Here is a 19,676-nt window from a genome sequence, read left to right as displayed (position 1 = left end):
GGCCTAGGGCTTCTGAAACCCGGTTCACAGCCTGGCAACTCTGAGCGCCCAGGAGTTGCTACTTCTGCTACTTCTGCTTCTCAAGGAAATTTTCCATATACACAACAAACTAGAAATGATACTTTTTGAAAAGGGATAAGCTGCTCAGTTTTCAATTTCTGTTTTATTCAGTTTGCTCCAAGGGCAAAACCAACAGTACAGTGACCGCAAACATTATTTTGACTGGCTCACAAGCCTGATCAGTAAAACCTGAAAAACAGAAAATGTTACCCGAGTTGCAAATAAAGTGCTCCTGGAGTTGACTGACATGACAGCAAGAAGGAATAATATAAATGCAACAGGTGTTAACATTTAGAACAGTACCTGTCACCTGCTCATTTCAAGGCAGTTCTGAGACCTTGTTGCAAACCCTTCATATATTACTGCCAATTTCCTTTGACATGAGATGTGACTTTACAAGACTCTTCCTAGACCTTACTCTTGCTGCACTTGAGTGGTTCCTATTCCTACGGCGCTGGCGTATGCTGTCAGGATCTCCACTATCTGCTTAGTTTCTAGGGTCATTCGGGCTTCCTTCAGCCAGTCCTGTGCCACTCGTCTGGACTCCCCTTTCAGCTGATTGACAAACTTTGCCGCCAGCTCCAGGTCACCATGCTCAATGCAATAGGAGGCATATGACAGTAACTTAAATGTGTTTGTATCCTCGGGGCAGAGCTCTGCTGGCGGCTTCAGCTGCTTAGGTGGGAACAGCAGCAGGGACTGTAAGTAGGAGAGGAAGTACTGGTATAAGCTATTCCTGGTCTCATCGATCATGGCTACCCTGTGGGCCAGTTTTTGGATGGCATAGAAACGGACTCTAAGGGTCTCTTCACTGTACACCCCACGGGTCAGGGACTCTGGAGGGAGGGCTGCGCTTAGAGCCTGGGCAAATTCACTATCGGAACAGCTGACTCTGATGGCCTCCACTGCGCTACCCAGGGGAACAGTGGGCAGGTCTGCAGATGCCGTCTTCATACGGTACTTTAACGCCTCCACAGAGAGCCAGAGCTGGTGGGCTTTTCTGGCCTCCTCTTCAGCAACTGCGTGACCTATTAAAAAAAAAAAAAAAAAAAAGGCAAAGACAGACTTTTTTCTCCACCTGACTATGTCCTCATACACAGAGAGAACTGGTACACCTTCCACAGCAGTGGAAGACAGGGCTGGAGAGAGCCTCTTCCAAGCCCATCCCACCACTTATTTATGGTGCGTTCTTTCCTAGCTGGCCTCTTCACATGAGGCAACAAGGCACGACATAATCTGCTGAGGACTTGTTTTTACTGTAGCCGTGGAGAAAGCTGAGAGGGTGGATGTGCACAGATGAGGCTCCCTTCTTTCTTCCTGTGACATCTAGGAGAATGCAGGGTATCTAATTCAGATACATTTATCTTCAGAAATATTTGAGAAAGAAACGTGATATTTAAATTAAGCCAAGACTTACATTAAGGCCATCAGAAACTTTACTTTCTACAAAGGAACGGACTACTGGATCTTGAAACTTCACGAGTACTTAGCTTATTGCTATGCTTATCTGACAAAAAAGATTCCATCACATCCCACAGAAACACATTTTCTTAATAAAATCCTCACTGTCAGGACATTTCCCTTCCAGTGTGGCACATGGAGGCCTCGGCATAACTACCATCCATTTGGTGGGTGGAACAAGCAAGTCACCACCTCCAGGTAACCCTCCAACGGCAGAGCCTGGAGGGCGAACATGCAGCACACTGACCTTTTTCTCCACTCAGGGCACATGAGACACCACCAAAGTGTGTTGGGTAAACTGCCTTGTAAATGGTGATCTCATGCCGGTCACATAAGGAGTAAAACTTCAAGTTACTTAGGTTTAATCTTTAGATCCTTTTACATTTCTTCTCACAACTCTCTATACTACAAACTTACCAAATCCGGGGCTAATTTTCTAAGAAATGAATAAAATTTATTAGAGGGACTTTGGCATCTTTATTCCCTAATGTCAATGCATGTATACCATTATCCTCACAGCAAGAATTTACCCTGAGAAGTAGGGCTGATGAAATTAGCTGTAAGAGGTCCATGTGCTTACTCTGAACAGCCTGCTCGATTCCTCTCAGTCTGGCATAGGCAGTGTTTATATCCAGAGTATAGTTGTCAACTTGCTCTTGACTGAGCCGACGAAACTGTAGTTCTTGTTCAGCGAGTTTCTCAGACAGGTCCTGAAATGGTAAACAGTGCACAGAGAGAGTGATGCTACCTCAGTGCATGTCACTTATCGGCCACTAAGTCTTCCAGTAACTGCTGCCTCCCAAAGTAAAGAGGGCCTTTAACTAATGTCAAAACAGGTGTCATGAAACTCCTACATTATGTGTAAGGTTTCAAAAATTTCCTAAAGCACATGTGATGTTTCATCTTCTACAAATTTACTGGTGGAACCTAATATTAGAGGAAGAGGACCAGGAGGGGAAGAAAGAAGTCTATTAAAATGAGAAGATGACAACTTTAGAAAATACAGTAACTGTATGGCCACCCAGACATTAAATTGTATTCAATATCTTCCACTTTAAGAGTTCATTTTTCTCAAAATACTCATCAAAGAGAATTCAAAGTAATATACCTTTTCATATTGGTATAAATTTCAATTTTCTGGAAGATTTCTTTACTTGGAAAACTTCATTCCCTTCTTGTGAGACAAAATAATAAGTTAATATATTATAAATGACTTGCTGAGTAGAAACTAATTATGATTAAAGGTATCCTGATGGTTTGCTGTGGTTTCCAAACTTAACCTCTCCGGGATGTTTCCTCAAATATAAAAATCTCAGAACTACCACATAATCCACAAGGGTTTGTGGAGATAAAGCAGGCACACATGTGTCAAGTATTATTACCTGCTTTCCTGAAACCCCCTGTACCAACCCTCCTTCAAGCTTAAAGGCTCCAAATGACTAGGACATAAATACAAAACACATATGATCAGTAACACATAGGTACACCTTTATGTAAAAAGGAGCAGATGTGAAATATACAAAAGTCCCCCTCCAGCAAGGATAGGCACCACTAGAAATCTTTCCCCATTCTTCCACACTCTCAGACTGAATGACATGGAGCACATTAGAAGGAAAGCAGAGACTGTTTATAGTGTAAAGGGGAAAAGGAGGTTGAAGGGAGACGATGCTTTACGACAGGTCCTCACCTGCTCAAACTCGTATTTCAGTTCCTGTTCTTGGACCCTAAGGACATCTCGTAAGTGATCGGTGTGGGCAGCAGCCTGGCGGCGAAGCTGGGTCCTCATTTCATTCTCCATGGCATCCCTGACTTCCTCCACCTGTGAAGCCAAGCACAGTGATGAGGAATTCTCAATTCTCCACATACGCTTTTAGCAAAAGAGAAAGACCAGTAACCACGATGATGGCAGCCTCCACGTCCAGAACCCCTTACGATGAGCCGTGCACGGGAACACATTCTTATTTCAAATTCTCGTAGGAATCAGAAAGTTGAATGTTGGAAGGTGACTCAAACAATGTCGCATGGCTGTGGCGAAATCAGATTTCAAACAGGGGTCTCTCTAACCCCCAGACTTGAGTTTCTTCCATATCACCAGGCTGCCTCCTGTACAAAGCAAACACTGTCATTTCCTGCATCACATACTCCCCTGAGAATCAAGAAATCCGAGACCACAGAAATAACTACAAAGACTTGGGATCAAACACAGCTTCACCGCAACCATCTGTGTGGCCTTAGGGAGATTATTCATCTTCGAAGTCTCCATTTTCTTGTCTGTGAATAATAATGCCTACCATGCAGAACTGTTAAGAAAAGTAACAAATGTCTGACAGTTACCGAACACAGTTTCTCTCAACAAAGAAAGCTCCTCTGAAACTGCTTATTTTAGTATGAATTCAGACTCAACACAGGCCAAATCAAGCCCACACTATGAAAAGCCTACAATGTCTGGCCTAACAATTAGCCGTGGGTCATATTACAAATTATTTAATACTAATTACCTGGAAATCATAACTTCCTTTTTCTCAGAAACAATACAGTTAATAAATGAATCCATTCGGTCAGTGCATAAATATTTACGCAGTGCCAGCCCTGTGCCAGGCAGTGCCTACTGTAAGCTTGGATGCGATGGTGCTCAAGGCAGACAAACTCCTTGCTCTTTTGCAGTATACATTTCAAGAGAGGAATCAGTGACAGGCAAAACGGACATCTCAGACTGTGGTACTTGTTTTTAAGAAAATAAATAGGGCAATATCAGAGAAAGTAATACAGAGACTCTACTTTAGATTGAAGGGAACAGGACGGGGCTACCCCAGGGCAAAAGACGTAGTCAAGGCACCAACACAACAGCAAGAAAGCCCAAGGTACCTGGTACACTAGGGAAATAAGGGAAGGAAGGGAAGCCTGGCTCACAGCAACAGGAATGAGATCAAGGGGCTTCTCTGGTATAAGTTAAGAATTTGGATTTTATCTTAAATACAGTCGGCAGTCAGTGGAGGATTTGCAGCAGCATAGTGTCTGATGAGAACACATTTTCTAAGGACCACTTGCCTGTGTAAACAGACATAGAAAGATGGGTATGCAAACAGGGACACTGTTAAGACGACACTCTGAACTAAGGTGGTGGTGACTGAAGGAGAGAAAAGTGGAGCGTTTAGGGATTTATTCTGAATGCAGAGCTGGTAGACTCTGTCAATGGTCTGGATGCAAAAACTGATGGAGGAACAACTGAGCATGATTTCTAGTTTGATCAATGAGTGGATGGAGGTTTATTTAGAGAGAAGCAGCTGAGGGGCTGGGAGACAGTTTGGAGAGAATCAAGAAATTTGTTTTGAACATGTTGAGTTTGAAATGACTACTGAAAATCCAGCTGAAGACATCAAGTCAGCTGCTGGACAGCCCTTGAAGCCAAGGCAGAGGTCAGAGCCAGCAATATAAGTATCAGTAATAGACGGTATTTGAACTTCAAGGCCACAGGACTAGCAAAGAGCACCTGGAGGCAGCTTAGATGGATAAAGGGTTTCAGAACAATGCCAGCGCACGCCGCTATTTGAAGGCTGAGCAAAGGAAGCCAAGGAGCGTCAGCAAGGCAGCGGGAAAGGCCAGCAAGTGCGGGGTCTGGCAGCCTAGGGAAGAAAGAGCTTCAAGGAGGAGGAAGTGGACTTCCCTGGTGGCGCAGTGGTTAGGAATCTGCCTGCCAGTGCAGGGGACATGGGTTCAATCCCTGGTCCGGGAAGATCCCACATGCCGCAGAGAACTATGCCCGTGCACCACAACTACTGAGCCCGCGTGCCTAGAGCCCGTGCTCCGCAACAAGAGAAGCTGCCGCAATGAGAAGCCCGCGCACCGCAACAAAGACCCAACGCAACCAAAAATAAATTAATTAATTTTTTTTAAAAAAGGAGGAGGGAATGGTCAACTGTGCAGCTGAGAAAATGCGAAGGTAGGATGAGTAGTCAGGTTCCCAAATCAGCCTGTAGACACCTATTTAATACATGATGTGCTCAGACAGAAGACTACAGCTATTTCATCCATGCTTCACCACTAACTACTTAGAAACGCTTGCAGAGAGGGGTCCAGCGATTGGGGCTCAGCACTTCCACTGTAGGCGGCACGGGTTCAATTCCTGGTCAGGGAACTAGATCCTGCAGGCCATGTGTTGCAGCCAAAGAAACCCCAAATAAACAAACAAAGAAACAAAAAACAACCCTTGAGGAGAAAAATATACTCGGAATCCAACAGACTCAGCACTGCTTAAGGGGACAGAGGCTCCACTGGGAAAAGGCAAGCTAGATAATCCTGGGTGACAGCAGCTCGTTACTTTCTGACACTCCTGCATCAGCTCAACGTAAAGGCTCTCTGCTAGACCAATCCTTCCCTAGAAGTTCTGACTAGAACAAGGGCCAAAGTTCCATTCAAGAGGGGGGTTGGCCTGACTTAACAGCTAGTATTTTAAAGTCAGTGACTGCTGGTATTACCTCTAGAAGCAAACAAGTTAGATTCACTTTAAACATTAGGCAGTTTTGCTCATTTCTTTACCTTTCTGTCCTGTTCAGCCTGTATCTCACTTCTATGATGTTCTAATGCTTTTGCCACTGCAGAGTCAAACGCCCGCTTTTCCTCCAGCTTCTGTTTCTCCAAGGCTAAGGCAATGTGCTGCTTCTCCGTGGCTTTCTGTTCGGCCAGCGCTCTGTTCAGCTGGTCGATGCGGCGATGCGCGTGAGCAATCAGGGAGTTTAGGTCGTCGGGGGACAGCCTGTCAGCTAAACAAAACCACATGAAAATGTTAATGATTTCACCAAAATCATACATCTACGAGGTAACTTGCCTCAACTGATTGTAACTTAAACAGCTAGGAAGAAAAGCCAAGAGGAAGGAGCTGACGTTTCAAAAGAGATGTAGAGGCTGCCGTGTAATCAGAAATTCACAGCTCATGGCCAGCAACTAAGCATTTTCAATCCCAAGCAAAATAATTCAGGGAGGCCTCCAAGTATAGAATCAGTTTTTTTCCAGGAACCCAAATGAGCAGTACTTCCAGTGTGAACTGATTATACATTGGCTTTATAACTCACCATAATTCTGCCTCTAAGGACAAAGCTTACAATTAAATACAAAGCTTACAAACGTACTCACTTCTACGTTTTCTGCTAAAACGTGAATCAAATCCAAGTTCTCTCAGACTTTTCCCTAATAAGAGTTTTCTACTTTTTCTTACACAGATAATATGATCCAGGACAGGGATCTGCAGCCAGAGCTGTCCATCAGAATCACTGGTAGAGCTTTTAAAAATAATCATACCCAAGGATTCTGATTCTGATGTTTTTTTTTTTTTCTTTCCCCAATCTCACACTCCAGAAGTGTTCTGATATATTACCACAGGTTAGGAATTATGGCTCTAACAGCAAAATAAAGAATATGGGAAATACTATGATAAACAACTCAATTCCACGATACGTAGATTGAAAAGCAAAAAACGAAGTGAGGATGAGAGATTTATTGCCCAAATTCACCATGTGTAGCTCCTCTGGATACTGATTTGAACAAAACAACTAAAAACACTCATTCTATAAAGTGATTAGGGATATTTGAACACTTAAGAGATATATTTGATGACATTAAGGAATTATTGTTGACTGGGACAACGGTATGGTCATCACATTTTTCTAAAAAACATACTGAAAGTTTTTACAAGCTGAAGAATATAATGTTTGGGATCTGCTTCAACATAAGTTGGGGGAATAAATGAGACAAAACCAGCCATGTGTTGGTAACTGCTAAAGTTGGGTGATGGGTAAACAGGAGTTCATTATCGTTTTCTTACTTTTTAATGTTTCAAATTTTACAAAATAAAAAAATATATATATATTTATATAGATATATATATATCTTTTATAAAAGATATATATCTTATATATCTTATAAGTATATATCTTATATATCTTATATATCTTATATCTTTTAAGATATATAAGAAATATATAAGATATATATCTTATATATTTTATATATCTTTTATAAAAGATATATATATATCTATCATATCTACAGGTTTCCAATCACATAGGGAAAACATTTTTGTTCCTGAGAGCACATGGATGACAAAAATATACAAATCAGATTTATCACATGCAACATAATTCTACTTTAGATTAATTCAGACGGTTTAGTATAAGAATCATAGGCAAAACGAAAAGACTTGAGTCCTTTAAGACTCAAAACAGAAGCCTTTAAACATAAAATACACATAATTACTCACCTAGGTCAGAAATACCTACAAAGAAAAAGAATAAGTTTGAAAAAAAGTAAGTACATGTTTCAGTTATTAATCATTAAATAGGAATATCCAAAAGAAAGCAAGAAGGAAGCAGAAGCTAGTAGTAGAAAAAGCATATTTTGGTACTGGAAAGTAAAATGATGAGTTTATTTCCTAAAAATTTTTTAAAGGATCAGAAGACATTACATAAATCAAGGTAAATTCTAACATTTCAGAAAATAAGAGAGTCAATGATATGAAAGTAGTCTTGGTTTCTGGGGCTCATCTCTAACTACTGTTGTAAAGCAATCAACTTGGTTAGTTTCTACATGGAAACTACAATTCTTGTTTATCCCATTTGCATTAGTTCGTAGACTATTTCACGAAGGCACAGTCCTGACTGTGTTCTCAATAACATTCTCTCCTAACATTGCAAATACTTAAGAGATTAATTTTTCTTCTTTGGAAATTTGAAAACAGTGAATTCACATTAAATTTGCGCTTAATGGGTGCAAATTAAACTAAGAACTATGACTGCCTGACGCGGCAGAAAGGAAAAAAAAATAACATTCTGAAGAGTTCGGATGATGCTCCCCGCCACGATCACAAGTGCCACTGCGTGAAGCCCTGACAGGAGAGGACCTGCAGCCAGTCTCCTGCCTCTCAGAATAAGCTTCTTAATATCCTGGGTATGACCCTTGGATTCAACAAGTTCAAAGACAAGTATTTTTCATCCAGAATGGCCCTAAAAGTTCAACTACTTAATCTGGTATTCAACCAGAGACACAGGGATCTGTCCCAATGCTGCAGGAAAAACCGGCAAAAGATGGACAAGGCTAAGAGATAATAGGTCAGTGTCAACGTGGCACGCAAGTATGGCTACATATACTAGTCTACTAGCAATAAAGGAAATGTCCCTCGGGAATACTGACAACCTACAAATTGCACCTCATTCTTTCATCCTGGCAACACCCATGCGCACACCTCCTAGTGGCTCCTCCTCCCTCCTCCCACAGTGGTATCCGTTATCTGAATATAGTGTTTATCACTCATTTTGTTATACTTCACATACGCATGCATCCTTAAACAATATATAGTTTCATTTTACATGTTCTTAAGCTTCATGTAAGCGGTATCCTATTTTACATATTCTTCTGCAACTTTTTGCTTTTCCTTAACATTTATGTTCAAGAGAAATGGTCTGGGTCATTCATCTGCACTGCCATATGTGTGGTATTTAACTGTCTTTGATCTTTCTGCTCTTACAAACAGTGCTGCTATAAACATTTTAATGAATCTTCCTGAGCACCTGTGTGAGTCTTCCTGAGCTCATACTTAGGAACTGAACTGTTGGATCGGGAGTATATACACTGTCAACTTCACTAGATACAAGTTATGGTTCAACAGACCAGTTGCTGGGAATTCCCTGGCAGTCCAGTGGTTAGGACTCAGCGCTTTCACTGACAGGGGCCTGGATTCGATCCCTGGTTGGGGAGCTAAGATCCCACAAGACGCACAGGTGCAGCCAAAAACAAAACAAAACAATTGGTGAATGACCACTTCTAAGTCTCTTTCCTACTCCTCACTTTCAGCGCCCTTGGCATACACACCGGGTGACCCATATCACTTCGCCCTCAGATTACTCCAGCAGCTTTGAATAGCTTCCTTACCCTGAAGCATCCCTCCCTACGTCAAACTCACCCTCAAGCTCATAAAAATGAATCTTCCTACTTATGATAATCACATCATCCCTCTTCTCAAAAGCTCAAAAGGGGGTCCTGTGCTGCCAATACGAGTCAATCAGCCAGAGAACAGGGAGGCTAGTAGGTAAGAATGAGATCCTGGCCCTAGCCCCAAACGTGGACAAACTACTTAAGCCCTCTGTGTCTCAGTTTTCTCATCTATAAAACGGGCATAATGATAAAACTCACCTCAAAGGATTGTTATGAACTTTAAAAAAGTTAGCTACATGTGAAGCACTCAGAACACAGTGCTAGAAATAAAATAATGCTCAACAATGTTAGCTAAATATTGTTATGTTTGCCACTGTGCTCAGCTATGGAGAACACAGAAAAAGTACTAGACAGATGAGTATCACCAGGATACTTATAACTTAGGGAAATAAGACTAATAAGAGAAGAATAACTGGTAACACAAATCAGTACTAATGAGCTTAGTACAGGTCTTAAAAGAGTTCAGATTTCAGAAGCGAGAACATATATTGAGGGCTGAGGTAATCATGGAATAAGTCACTATCTCCAGAGGGACACAAGCAATTAGCAGCAATGGCAGGAAAACTCTGCAGCTGTAGGCATGGCTGGAAGGGAAAAACTTCAGCAGGTGCCATTTGTACCTTTCAATCTATTTAAAAAATAAGAAATTAAATGGAGGTTGCCTTCCTCCCTCTAAAAAATAATCCAAAGATTACACTGCAGAAGATTTTCCCTTTCTATACGATACGTTTCTTTCATGCTGGGTCTTTCAACCTTGGTACTACTGACTTTCTGGGCCAGACAGTTAGTTGGAGGGGCTGTTCTGTGCACTGGAGGGTGCTGAGCAGCACCTCTGTCCTCCACCCTACATGACAGTAGAACCCCCCAATGTGACAAGTCTGTCTCCAGACATTGCCAAATATTCTCTGGGGGCAAAAATGCTGAGCTGAGAATACCTGCTTTAATGTTTTCATGCTTTACAATGGGCAATTTTCTAATCAGCCAAAAAAAATCTTTATTTTATTTATTTTTATCTTGGCCGCACCACGCAGCTTGCAGGATCTTAGTTCCCTGACTAGGGATGGAACCTGCACCCTCGGCAGTGAAAACACTGAGTCCTAACCACAGGACCACCAACGAATTCCCCCCGACCCAGGTCCCCAAATTTTTTAAGCTAAAAACTTCACAGGCTGGCATGGAAAAATTAGTAGGATTTAGCCTACTGGGAAGACCAAAGACAAGTATTTTAGATGAGAGAATGCAAATTTCTAGGGATGGCACTCATAACTAACTCTCTATAGGCAAAGCCTGACCTGCCCTTTCAACCTTATTTAATTTACTGCAGCCAACCTAGACTCCCTACTGTCTACCAACGTCAGGTTTAAGCCAAGGAGCTTACATCCAACGGACAGAGATACACACACAACAAACAAAAACCAGTGAGTAAGTATTTCAGAAGGATTAAAAAAAGGTAACGTGGTAGAGTGACTTGTGGAGGAGGATGTCTGTGGGATAATCACATCTGTCTCAGTTGTAACCTCAGTGAAGCCCAGCCCTTGAAAGATTCTGGTGAGGGAAACGGTGCAGGCCTGCTCAAGGACACACTGTCCACACTGTCCCCTCTGCTGCTAGTCAGTTCAAACAAGTTTAACCAACAATGTTCAAATAAGACTGACTCACTGTTCCCACACTAAACTTTGTGTGATTCTCCATTTAATCCTCTCTTACAAATCCTGCTTTTATTTTTTGCTTTGACAAGAATCTGGTATCTATCTCCCTCTTAAGTGAGTCAACTACATTTAAAAAAACTAACTACATATCTGAGTTAATATCAGCCTTGACTCCACTTCTTGCCATGACATCTCCTTGGTTGGCTATGATGCTGTGAAAATTCCTGCACTGTCTTTATTACCTGAGCTCCTTAGACCAGCCACGGTTCTGTGATGCAACCTTGCCACCTTCACCCCAGAGAGGTCTATAATGCCAGTTCTTCAGGTGCTACCTGATGTTCAGTTTCTAACAGACGCTGGCATTTAAGAAGTACTGTTTTGATTTTGTTGAGCCTGGTAATCTCCGTGATTCTTATTACTCTCACAGAGCTTCAAGGAAATGTGACTATTCCCTGCAGTTACAACGTGTAATTGTTGAGCCATCCAAGTTCCACGCAGTCTGAGCTATTTGCAAGTTGAAGGCCGCACAGCAGATTTCCTTTCCACCCAGCACCCCTGGGTGAGTTCTCAACCACAGTGTTGTCACAAAGCAGTCATAAGGTGTGCCTTAAGTAATTCATTATGAATATTTTTAAAGTCACAAAGGTTTTGAATAATTTTACATATATATAATATGCTAACAGAGTCAAGGTTATGTCACTTCACTCACTTAGATTCCAGATTACACTGGCTGGAACTTGTGTCCACCACGGCTAAACCAGGTGTGTCACCTGTCACAGGTGTGACTGAAATAAAATGTGGAAAACACGATACTGCATATCAGATGAGATGTGCATGCCAGAGGGGTTTAGACTAGAGAATGGAGCTGAAGCAAGTTTAGATCAGTTGATCAGTTGTTAAAAAAAAAAAAAAAGGGAAGGTACCAACACTTCAGTTGTACTTACTCATCCCTTTCCACCCTGGCAAGACTTCCGGAGTAATACTGTCCAGTTCTCGTTTAAAGTCATCCCGGGCTTGGACTACCAGCTCATGATACTGAGACACAACCTTAGCCTCAGACTGAGCCGCCTTAACCTGAACAGATACAAGGGGTATGTGGTTAAAGTGAACAAAAAGTACCATGAACATTCCAAAATACTCTAAGTCACAGTCATTTATTTATTTACATTTGGTTGTGAATATATAAGCAATATACAGAAAGAAACCTCAAGCTCAGAAAAAGGAACGTAAGTCTTGTCTTTGTTTCCTTCTAATTCTATTCAAATGCCATGGACAGGCCCTGTCTCATCTCACTGTGCCCCTGTCCCTCTTTCTCTGGGTCACGGGAAATTACCCATACACATCACAAATGCAGACTTGTGAAATTTCCATAAATGGTAATGACCACGAGCAAATGTCTACCTATTATAAAAAGTATCAACAATACTGAAGAATCCACTTTGTGTCCAAAGCAAGTTTTTAAAATTAGTTACAACTAATATTCTTTTCAAGGGAAAAGAGAGAAAGATTATAGGAATCTTACTACATTCCGGAATTCTTAAAAATCCTTTGACAAAACAATTACATTTAAAAATAAAAAATACTTGTACAAGATCTAAGAAACATACCTTTTGGACCACATTATCCAGATCAACTATCATGTTGTGAAGTTTCCCCTCTGCAGCAGTTATATAAGATTTGGCCCCAGCAACCTCTTCCTTCTTTGCATTTTCAATTACACTTTTCATCTTCTCTAACTCTTCTCTGGAAACCAATAAAACAAAACAAAGGTTTAGTATTAGTCCTTATCAACTTTATTAAAGAATATGACAAACAATTTGTTAAGTCTATGAAAAATTTAATTTGGAAAAAACTACTCAATGCTTTTTCAGTCAACAGGCAGAGAACCTTTCCTCACCAACAACTGAAAACACCTTGGTGAGAAGCTAGATTTTAGAGTGAACCAGACGAGTAGCATGGTGTACAGGAAAACACACAGGCTTCAGACCAGAGAGACTTGGATTCAGCTCCCAGACCGGCCTCTCCTTTGCTGCTCACCCTTATACAGGGAGTAGAGGTAATTCATGCTAAGTAACTTGCACAGTGCCTGCTACATCAGGAGCACTCAATAAATGGCAGCTTTTGCAAGGATTAGGTTGACTCCCCTGCCAATGAGAGCTTGAGGAAAGCAAAGGCAAGGGAGGAGGCCTAAGAGCTCACTAAGCAAATAGCTGGGTCTTCAGGAGCCCTCACGATTCAGGCTGGATGGACTATGGTCTACCCAACCACAAAACACAGAACTCAGAGCCCTGACTCATGGTCTACTGATGTGAGCATAATGCCTTCAATCTCCTAAAAGATATGCTGGCTTTATTAGAAGGCTTCTCTTTCTCTAAACATTTTGTTAAGACAGCAAAATTTTGAATGACAAATATTGATTAGCTGGGCCAAAAGGTTTGTTCAGTTTTTTCCGTAAGATGGCTTTAGTAGCACTTAAACAATTTTGTTAGATTGTATGTGACAGCTGTCGTATCAGCACGCATTAAAAAAAAGAATTATCAGGGCTTCCCTGGTGGCGCAGTGGTTGGGAGTCCGCCTGCCGATGCAGGGGACGTGGGTTCGTGCCCCGGTCCGGGAGGATCCCACATGCCACAGAGCGGCTGGGCCCGTGAGCCATGGCTGCTGGGCCTGCGCGTCCGGAGCCTGTGCTCCGCAACGGGAGAGGCCACAACAGTGAGAGGCCCGCGCAAAAAAAAAGAATTATCAAAATTGGTGAATTTTTTGTGTGGCCATTTTAATATTGAAGGTGGAAGAAAAAAAGCAACATTTTCAGCATATTACACTTTATTTCAAGAAAGGTAAAAAAGCAACTGAAACGCACAAAGAGATTTGTGCAGTGTATGGAGAAGGCGCTGTGACTGATCGTACGTGTCAAAAGTGGTCTGCGAAGTTTCGTGCTGGAGATTTCTTGCTGGACGATGCTCCATGGTCAGGTAGACCAGCTGAAGTCGACAGCAATCAAATCGAAACGATAACTGAGAACAATCTATGTTACATCACATGGGAGATAGCCGACATACTCAAAATATCCAAATCAAGCACTGAAAATCATTTGCCCCAGCCTGGTCATGTGAATCGCTTTGACGTTTGTGTTCCACGTAAGTTAAGCGGAAAAAAACCTTCTTGACCATATTTCCGCCTGTGATTCTCTACTTAAATGTAATGAAAACGTTCCATTTTTAAGACAAATTTGTAATGGGCAATGAGAAGTGGATACTGTACAATAATGTGGAACAGAAGAGATCATGGGGCAAGAGAAATACACCACCACCAACCACACCAAAGGCTGGTCTTCATCCAAAGAAGGTGATGTGTTTATGGTGGGACTGGAAGGGACTCCTCTATTATGAGCTCCTTCCAGAAAACCAAACGATTAATTCCAACAAGTACTGCTGCAAATCAGACCAACTGAAAGCGGCACTCGACGAAAAGCATCCAGAATTAGTCAAAAGAAAACGCGTAATCTTCCATCAGGATAACCCAAGACTGCATGTTTGATGCCCAGGCAAAAACTGTTACAGCTTGGCTGGGTCGTCCTGATTCATCCACCGTATACACCACACACTGACTGCACCTTCGGATTTTCATTTATTTTGGTCTTTACATAATTCTTTTTTTTTTTTTTTTTTTTTTTTTTTGCGGTATGCGGGCTTCTCACTGTTGTGGCCTCTCCCATTGCGGAGCACAGGCTCCGGACGCACAGGCTCAGCGGCCATGGCTCACGGGCCCAGCCGCTCCGCAGCATGTGGGATCTTCCCGGACCGGGGCACGAACCCGCGTCCCCTGCATCGGCAGGTGGACTCTCAACCACTGTGTCACCAGGGAAGCCCGACATAATTCTTTTAATGGAAAAAATTTCAATTCCCGGGAAGACTGTAAAAGGCACCTGGAACAGCTCTTTGCTCAAGAAGATTAGAAGTTTTGGGAAGATGGAATTATGAAGTTGCCTGAAAAATGGCAGGAAGGCAGTGGAACAAAAGGGTGAAAACACTGTTCAATAAAGTTCTTGGAGAAAATGAAAAATATGTTTTTCATTTTTACTTAAAAAACTGAAGGCACTTTTTGGCCCACCCAATAATAATTCCATCATGTTGATGAGAGCCCTTTATTCAAATGAAGGTTCCCATTGTCAGAGGTTGATTTTGTACCTGGTTTCCTTGGTTGATCCTAGTTTTAGCCAACTTCCAGGAAAGGTCAAGGTGGCATAAAACTAGACTCATTATACGCTAACTACTTTGGTAGTTAAGGCAAAGAGACTGTGACATACTCTTTAATTTCTGATAAAACTGCTCAAGACATCCCAGAAACATCTTGAAATGATGGCAGAGCCTCAGTAAGTCTGTAGAACACATATCACCTAAATAATAACCCAAAGAAAAACTTGATTTTTATACAAGATCTTTTATATAGGCTTCTGCCAAGTTTATTTTGGCTGGGTTATATATCAATATTTTATTCCCTCTCTCCCTTTTAAGCTTCCGTGCTCCTATCACCAATACAGTACAGGTGGAGAGGGGAGGGAAGGGTTTCTCTGCCTCCTCTTTCTATGCAGACAGTACAAAGAAAGCCACCAGGAGGCCCTAATTACTTGTTAAAGTCCATGAGTAATTACTTGGCTTTGAGAAGGGCATCGGCAGCCTCATCTACTGCCTTTCTGCGTTCCTTCAATGCACCCTCCACTGTGCGCCACTGAGCTGACTTCTTGTCACCTGCAATCTAAACAAAAAGTTTTAATTATGTAAACAAGAATAACTGCTATTACTGTCACAATAACATGACTAAATGCAGAAAGTAGTGACATAAAAGTCAAAGGTAAAAAGTTATATACACTATTTCTCCGGAAGAGGAACTCTTAATCTAATGTTCACGGACAGGCTCAAAGAAATCCATGAACCGTCTCCCGTCAACCACCCGCACCAAAACTGTAAAAGACTCTGCTCCAGCGCACATGATATTTTTTATCAGAGTCTCAAAAGGAGACACGAAGCAGAAAAGATTAGTAAGATCAATAACTTGTCATGAATTGTTTGTTGATTAAATCATTCCTCAATGAAGCATCGGTGCTTAAAATTTTCTTATTTGCAGGTCTACTGAAATCACAGTAAGAATAAGTAGAAAGTTTACCCATTTGTAGGGTCCTTACTCCTCCGAAAACATTACCCTAAAGAATGACCCTCCATAATTTTTAAGGAGAAAATCAACTACTGTCAAGAACCCCACTCCACCCTGACCTGACTTCTACAGAATGTGTATATATATATATATATCCCGTGCAAATTCCTTAGGCAGGTCTAACATGTTTTGCTCCAGCACTGGAACTGACTGCCACTTCTTCAACTGAGCAGAGTTGGCTAATACTTAGGCGATCCATCATACCAAAACCAAAAACCACCTCTAACACTATAATCACACTCAGTGCAGCAACATGCTCACACAAGAGAGGTGTAAGAAAGCCAATCACTGAAGGCGTGGCATAGGCAAGTCCAGCTTGCATCCCCCTCTCACTTTGCATCATATAAACAATGAGCAGAATGTTATTTGGAACTGTTTCAACTCTTTAAAACTATTTTTAAAATTAGTTATTAACTATTTTAAATGACATTTTCCCCTCCCTTTTCTTTTGCCAAGTACATACAGTTTAAAGTAGTATATTATGTGTAGATACGAAGCAAAAACCACCTTATGGCTTCTCTTCAAAGTACAGTTGACCTTTTAACAACACAGGTTTAAACTGCATGGGTCCGCTTATACAAAGATTCCTTTCAACACAGTACTACACAGTCTGCAGTTGGCTGAATCCACAGATGCAGGAGGGCCAACTACGGGACTTGAGCAACCGTGAATTTTGGTATCCGTGGCGGGTCCTGAAACCAGTCCCCTGCAGATACTGAGGGGTAACTATATACTATGCTAGGACCTTAGAGAGGAATAGGAACATGCTAAATTACCAAAGAATGAAATATTTTTTATCAAAGAAAAAAACGACTGAATTGGTTCAATAATTATATTTCAAGTCGCCCAAAGAGGGCCACTACAGGGGCTGCTGCACACTTAAAACATGAGTGCAATCTCAGTGCGGTGTCCTGGGCCTTGGATGCCCAACCCGTATCTTCCCTTGTTAGAAACAGAAGTGGTTTTGCCTCTGCAGCCCTAAGCCTGCTACTTTAAGGGGAATAGGGCTCAGCAAAAGTAATGCCTCTGGTCTGGGTCATTCACAAGCAATTCTCCACATTATGTTCCTACTGACATCTAGTGTGATCTCAATTTTAAAGGTACATCCATTATCAATGGAAAGTTTAAACAACCAAGTTCCTTAAGGCAGGATTAACCCTGCCACCGGACCACTGTGGCAGTCTGAGGAAGCCTCTCGGGGTAACATTTTTAAATGCTTAAAATGAAACTATTAGATTGCAGAGAAGCCCAATTACATTGAAATATGGTCATAAAATATACATTTTTTTAATTTTATGAAATAGAAACCAAGATCTAGTAGTAGAACTAATAAACACCCTAATCCAGAAGTAGTGATGGGCATAAATGGTATTTCAAGAGATCTGCAAGTACCATAACGTAATATGAAAATACCTATGCTTTCTCTTGGTAATAAAGTTATGGATACTACTATACTAACACTACTGCTCTTGTTGTCACTATTCGTAATTGAAGAAAAGCTTTTGAGGCCAGGGAAAATAAAGATGTTTTCCATCCAAGTTCAGCGAGCCCCTGAATTCTATCCACAGACCCAACTCTAGATTAAGAACCCCTGCTTTTAGAAGAAATACTTGGTACTTCTTTTCTATCTTTGTATCTCACTTTTCTAATTTTTATGTTCTACATAGATTGTTGCAAAGTGACGAAACCAATTAATTTCATGATGTGGATAATCAAGTTGAAGATTCAGTGAACTGCCACTTTAGCCATCTTGCAAAATAAAATACATCAAAAAAGTTGCTGGTTTGGGCCATATCAGTATCCTGTATAAAAAATTTTCCAAGACTTTATCATATGCTGTTACAAGACCCTGGTATTGTATTAAGATAACTCTTCATAACTAACCCAAACAGACTCATGAATCAGGTAAATGTCAATGACATATCTGGGGGCCAAAATGTGTCTCCCTCTGTTAAAGGTATTCCTGTTTACAGAGGTCCAAGGATAAGCTGTCCTGTAAAACAGACAGCGGATTCCCCCACGATCAAGCCTGGTGCAACTGTTTACAAACAATGCTTTGAGAAATTAACTCAGTATATATTATAGAACAGCCCATGTGCACCTACAGCTTCTTTTACTACAAGAAACAGGGTTGGGATCAATTTTTAACACTTCAAAACTTGTGTTCAATACGTTTTTCTGATTATTTTGTTAACACCAGCTAGTATTCCCTAATCTGGTTAACTGTGCTACTATAAAGTATCCTTTAGTTGTAACATCTTTATTGTAAACGATCTCATACTGTCTAATCCACATGCACTACGTTATGTGTTCAGTGGGAAGAGGAAATACCCTCTTATGCAGCCTTCCACCAAAGCAGTACCATGGACATCTAAAGCTTCTAATCACTGTCCTTCTGAAAGAACCTACTTGGGTTTGAACTCAACTTCCTGATATCATGCAACTTCCAGCCTTCTCTATACATGTGTCTAACCAGCATAGTAAATATTTCCTGTGTGGTTTCTACTTTCCTGACTGAACTCTGACTAAGATTTAAATTTTTCTCGTGGATTTTGAACAAAACAGAATTTTCTTTTAATTTTTCAAAGGTTGTAGCTTCTTGACTGTTTGCATCAGAGGTCTAATTTAACTCCTTTGTGATGCACGTACATACAACTAAAGCAATCTGAAGTGTATTTAAATTTTTTAAAAACCACAGTCATGGTGGCAAAGTAACTTTACGGATCATGCATGATCCTGATTCCTGAGATCTATAGGTTCTCTATTTCATTTTATTCTTTAAATGACTTGGTGTCAAGATACATTTTTATATACTGAATAACTGAATGTAATTATAAAGGAAATTTATTGAGTCCCAGTATTACATTTTTTAAAATATATTTATCTATTTATTTTTGGCTGTACTGGGCCCTCGCTGCTGTGCACAGTCTTTCTCTAGTTGCGGCGAGTGGGGGCTACTCTTTGTTGTGGTGTGCAGGCTTCTCGCTGTGGTGGATTCTTTCGTTGGGAGCACAGGCTCTAGGCGGACGGGTTTCAGTAGTTGTGGCACACGGGCTCAGTAGCTGTGGCTCACGGGCTCTAGAGTGCAGGCTCAGTAGTTGTTGCGCATGGGCTTAGTTGCTCCATGGCATGTGGGATCTTCCCGGACCAGGGCTCGAACCCGGGTCTCCTGAACTAGCAGGCAGGTTCTTAACCACTGCGCCACCAGGGAAGCCCTAAGTCCCAGTATTAGATTTTAATTAGTGTAATTACTTTATTCTGTGAAGTGTCCAATGTAAGTTAAATAATCAACATATAAGCATTTAAAGTAGC

The 19,676-nt window shown here is 41.3% G+C and overlaps 1 protein-coding gene and 1 long non-coding RNA gene across 11 annotated transcripts in view; one reads left to right on the top strand and one right to left on the bottom strand.

Moving 5' to 3' along the window:
• Positions 1-144: 144 nt before the first annotated feature.
• The window catches only part of IMMT (inner membrane mitochondrial protein), a 48,392-nt gene continuing 28,860 nt past the window's right edge, over positions 145-19,676 (bottom strand). For 4 of the 10 annotated variants that reach the window (XM_067704469.1, XM_067704472.1, XM_067704473.1 and 1 more), the window contains 8 exons: positions 15,805-15,908; positions 12,761-12,896; positions 12,098-12,227; positions 7,775-7,789; positions 6,058-6,281; positions 3,209-3,340; positions 2,102-2,231; positions 145-1,088 (listed from right to left, as the gene is read on the bottom strand). In XM_067704469.1, the coding sequence (XP_067560570.1) occupies positions 475-1,088; positions 2,102-2,231; positions 3,209-3,340; positions 6,058-6,281; positions 7,775-7,789; positions 12,098-12,227; positions 12,761-12,896; positions 15,805-15,908 (1,485 nt within the window). In that variant the 3' untranslated portion in view covers positions 145-474. The other 6 variants (XM_067704470.1, XM_067704476.1, XM_067704479.1 and 3 more) reach the window with 4 other exon arrangements.
• LOC137205991 (uncharacterized) lies at positions 10,695-19,629 on the top strand. The gene is made up of 3 exons (XR_010934400.1): positions 10,695-10,926; positions 13,025-13,209; positions 18,032-19,629. It is a non-coding gene; the product is annotated as an uncharacterized lncRNA (long non-coding RNA).

The sequence above is a fragment of the Pseudorca crassidens genome, chromosome 14 (genome assembly GCF_039906515.1).
Source record: "Pseudorca crassidens isolate mPseCra1 chromosome 14, mPseCra1.hap1, whole genome shotgun sequence".
NCBI classification, from domain to species: domain Eukaryota; kingdom Metazoa; phylum Chordata; class Mammalia; order Artiodactyla; family Delphinidae; genus Pseudorca; species Pseudorca crassidens.
Note: the sequence above shows the minus strand (reverse complement) of the source record. Positions and strands in the feature narration are given on the sequence as shown.